This window comes from Trachymyrmex septentrionalis, unplaced genomic scaffold (genome assembly GCF_001594115.1).
Source record: "Trachymyrmex septentrionalis isolate Tsep2-gDNA-1 unplaced genomic scaffold, Tsep1.0 scaffold37, whole genome shotgun sequence".
NCBI lineage: Eukaryota > Metazoa > Arthropoda > Insecta > Hymenoptera > Formicidae > Trachymyrmex > Trachymyrmex septentrionalis.
This window is the reverse complement of record NW_017305536.1, coordinates 3,745,145-3,748,965: the sequence shown is the minus strand read 5'-3', so window position 1 is coordinate 3,748,965 and position 3,821 is coordinate 3,745,145. Positions and strand designations below refer to the sequence as shown.

Genomic DNA, 3,821 nt, shown 5'->3' with positions numbered 1-3,821 from the left:
TATATATATATATAAAGTCACATTTACATTACAAATCTCGCGAGTTTCTTCAATTGCACTTTCTGTACCTGTCTTTTTCTGCCTTCTTTCCTTTTTTCTGCGTTTTCTTTTTCCCTAATAGATATGAAAATTAAAAGGGATGTCCATTGAAACGTTCGCGGTGCTTTCTTAAGATGTGCTTCAAAATTGCGAGATCGCAAGGAGAGTTAACAAATTAAAATTCCTGATTATTCCAAGCTTTCTATTTTCATATATTGCATCTGCACTCGGGATTTTCAGCTACACGTTTAGAAGTCGCAATTGGTCGCTGATCTATAGAATCCGGTGACTCCAGATGTAATCGTCAAAGTATATGTTCTGTGATCATCATTCTAACAGATTTGCCGACTGTTGCTGACTCACGAGCAAAAAAAAATATTCGAGATGGTAAAGAGCAATTTTTTTTAAAATTGCATTTACTTGATTAATTAATGTATATATTGTCATGATATTATTTTATTGCGCATTGAAGAAATTTGTGCTACTTTATTAAGCAGATACGCAATTATGACAGATAGCTTATCAGTTTGATTTATATATGTTTGAAAAATAATGTTTTTAGCACGGCCGAGTGAAGGTGCGTACGACAGCGGAACAGGAGGAAATAAAAAAACGGGAAAGAGCGATCAGAGTGGCCCAATATAAGACTGACATTGCTACAGTATTCCAAAAGGTTTTAACTTGTTTTATCATGTATACGAAGTAGCACTTGTTACTGCAATTTTCATACACGATCATTATATCATTTACATTTCAGAGGAAAGATAAGAAATGGGATGATGAATTGTTGTCAGTCACCAAGCGTATGCTGTTGAACAACTCGGACATTTATACACTGTGGAATATCCGTCGTGAATTTTTCGAGAATAACGAATGGTAACACATTAACGAGGTATCTGATTAATGAGACAAATGAAATTAACTTAATGATGAAATTGCAGGAATGAAGAAGATTATAAACAGCTGCTTGAGAATGAAATGAGCTTGACCGAACAGTGTCTCAGAGATAATCCCAAGTCCTATAGTGTGTGGCATCAAAGATGTTGGGTGATGGAACAAATGTCCGAACCAGATTGGAAGAAAGAATTGTCCCTATGTGCAAAATGCCTAAATATAGATGAAAGAAATTGTTAGTATATGTCGTATTTATAATTATATGTATATTACAATGTTACTTATTATATAGCAACATCACTTCCAGATAGCAAATAGTTATATGACATCAATGATGTTTTTTTGTCATCAAAATGATAAATAATGTCACCTTGCTATCTGAGCTCTTTCAACAAATTGACACATATTTGAAGATATATTTCTTTTTACTGTAGTTCACTGCTGGGATTACAGAGAGTTTGTTGTGCAAAAAGCTGGGATCTCTAACGAGGAAGAGTTCGAATTCTCCACCACAAAAATATTGAACAACTTTTCAAATTACTCGTCTTGGCACTATAGAAGTCGAATATTAACTAAAATGTTTGGCACTACGTCTGAAGAAATACCAATTGTAGATGATAAATACAGAGAGGGTAAGGTGTTCTTAATTTGTGCTCTGTATTTTATATCCTGATATAAAATAACGATATATTTTCCAGAGCTTGATCTAGTCATGAATGCAACATTTACCGACCCCAATGACACTAGCGCATGGTTCTATCAGAGATGGCTTCTAGATAAGTGCATGACAACTTGTAGACTATGGCGTGCTCAAATTACGAAAGATACCGCTATTGTTGTTATTGACAACAATATATTGATTAAATCAATTTTACTTTCATTAATTGTAAATGGCGAAACTATTGATGCGCAATGGCAATTACATCCAGATGAAAAATTTGCTAAGCTACGCATCGCAGAGTTTGCAAGATCTTTAGAAGATTTGAATAGTGCCAAAGAAGTTGCTATAAAACTGCAAGACACGGTATATCAACTTTTGTATTCAGAGTTAGAAGGTGCATGGATTTACAAAGATAATTCAAGCTTGCACAAACAAAATAGCAACGATAGACAGTTAAACAAACAATTAAAGAGCTATAACCAACTTTCCGAAATGGAACCAAATAACAAGTGGGCCTTACTAACTAGTACGTTACTGATGAAAAAAATCGATTTCAACAAATTTTATAATGATATATTAAATAATCTATCGGCGCTATCAAAAATCGACAGTCTTCGTAAGAATTATTACAAAGATTTGCGTAAGTAATATTTTTTATAATGAAATATTAATAATTTTTCTCTTTTTAGTAATACTATTAATTGTTTGATTTTTATTTGCTTATTATACACATGCTTCTATCAATATTATCTATTCTTTTAGGAAGTAAACTCTTAATAGAGTATAAACTACTTGAAATGTGGAAAGAAGAAAACGATTTAGAAATACAGTCAAAGATTGATTTATCAGGATTAGACTTGACGAAATTGCACAATAATCACTACTTCAGTTTCTTTAAGGAAGTGAATCTTGGTGCAAACCAGTTAGAGAATTCTTTATATCAGCTTTCCACATTACAACGATGCGCGAAACTGTCACTGTCCAGCAATGGCTTAACATCATTGAAACGTTTTCCTACTCTATATAATCTCGAAGTTCTCTCTTTGAGAAATAATAAGTTAGTGAGTACGAAGGAGATAGTCAACTTAATAAAACGGCACAAAAATTTAAGAAGACTAGATTTACGAAATAATCCAGTATGCCAAGAAATTGATATAGCTAAAATTCAAGACACAAATTCTCACGTGGAAATATGTTTACAATAACGTCAGAAAATATACTTAATAGGCAACAGATTAAAACATATTTAATAATTGTAATTTTTTATGCAATCTATCCGCTGTTTTTACTATTTTTTATCACAAGAATATTAAATCAAATTCAGATATGTTAGTATTGTGAATGATTTTATCACAGCAACTTAATTGTAAAATGTAATCTTTCAGTTTAGCGTCAGAAAAGGCTCCCATATATCACTACATTATTCTTTCTGTTTTATACATCTATAATAAACTCTATATAATACAAAATAATAAAATTGCGATAAAAGATTATCATCGAAAATTTTTCTTAATTGAATCGCTCTTTCGCAATCGAAGTTTATTAAATGCTTTCCGCATAAATAATACTTAGATCACATTTCTCTAATTTATACTACATATTCTGATAGTAACCGGAATTCAATTCGGCTGGAGTTAAAGATGAATCACCTGTGCTGCATGGGATTGTCGGAATATTTGATCCTTGAATCGTAAAGCCATGATAATCTTCCGAGCTAATTGGTTTTAAAACGGGTGGTAGGTTTGCTTCGGGTGTAGGGCACTCATCTAATAAGCTGTCTGTCATATGTTTTTTAAAGAGTTGGGTGTCGCCAGATGCAAGATCGGACTGAGTATCTAAGCTGATAAGACTAGTCTCGTCCTCGCCTTTGCTAACTTCCAAACTATCATCGCCAATGAAAGATGGAAAGTCAAATGTTGGAGACGGCGTTACGGAATCTTCTACTAGTGACGTTCTCATTAAATCACTCGATAAATCCATCATTACGCCGCCATTCATGTTATCGACAGAATGTGGGTATATCTGTTAGAGAATTTAAAATGCTTCGTATGAGAGATGTAATTTAAAGAGAAAAATCTAAACCACGAATGACAGGATCGAAAATTTTCAAACTAAACACATTGAAATCAGCGCCTTATCGGTCACAGTAAGATGTTGAACTACTGACTTAATATACATTCAATAAAATTGAAAGTATATAATTAATTTTTCAGACATAAATTGAGAG

The 3,821-nt window shown here is 32.7% G+C and overlaps 2 protein-coding genes across 3 annotated transcripts in view; one reads left to right on the top strand and one right to left on the bottom strand.

Moving 5' to 3' along the window:
* Window positions 1–267: 267 nt before the first annotated feature.
* LOC108750711 (geranylgeranyl transferase type-2 subunit alpha) lies at window positions 268–2,825 on the top strand. The gene is made up of 7 exons (XM_018490382.1): window positions 268–426; window positions 602–712; window positions 797–915; window positions 981–1,168; window positions 1,368–1,565; window positions 1,632–2,234; window positions 2,357–2,825. The coding sequence occupies exons 1-7, from the start codon at window positions 424–426 to the stop codon at window positions 2,797–2,799; spliced, it is 1,665 nt and encodes a 554-aa protein (XP_018345884.1). The 5' UTR covers window positions 268–423; the 3' UTR covers window positions 2,800–2,825.
* Window positions 2,826–2,873: 48 nt separating this feature from the next.
* LOC108750710 (rab5 GDP/GTP exchange factor) overlaps window positions 2,874–3,821 on the bottom strand; it is a 3,842-nt gene continuing 2,894 nt past the window's right edge. For both annotated transcript variants that reach the window (XM_018490380.1, XM_018490381.1), the window contains one exon: window positions 2,874–3,616. In XM_018490380.1, coding sequence (XP_018345882.1) covers window positions 3,188–3,616 — 429 coding nt within the window. In that variant the 3' untranslated portion in view covers window positions 2,874–3,187. The remainder of the gene's footprint in view (window positions 3,617–3,821) is intronic.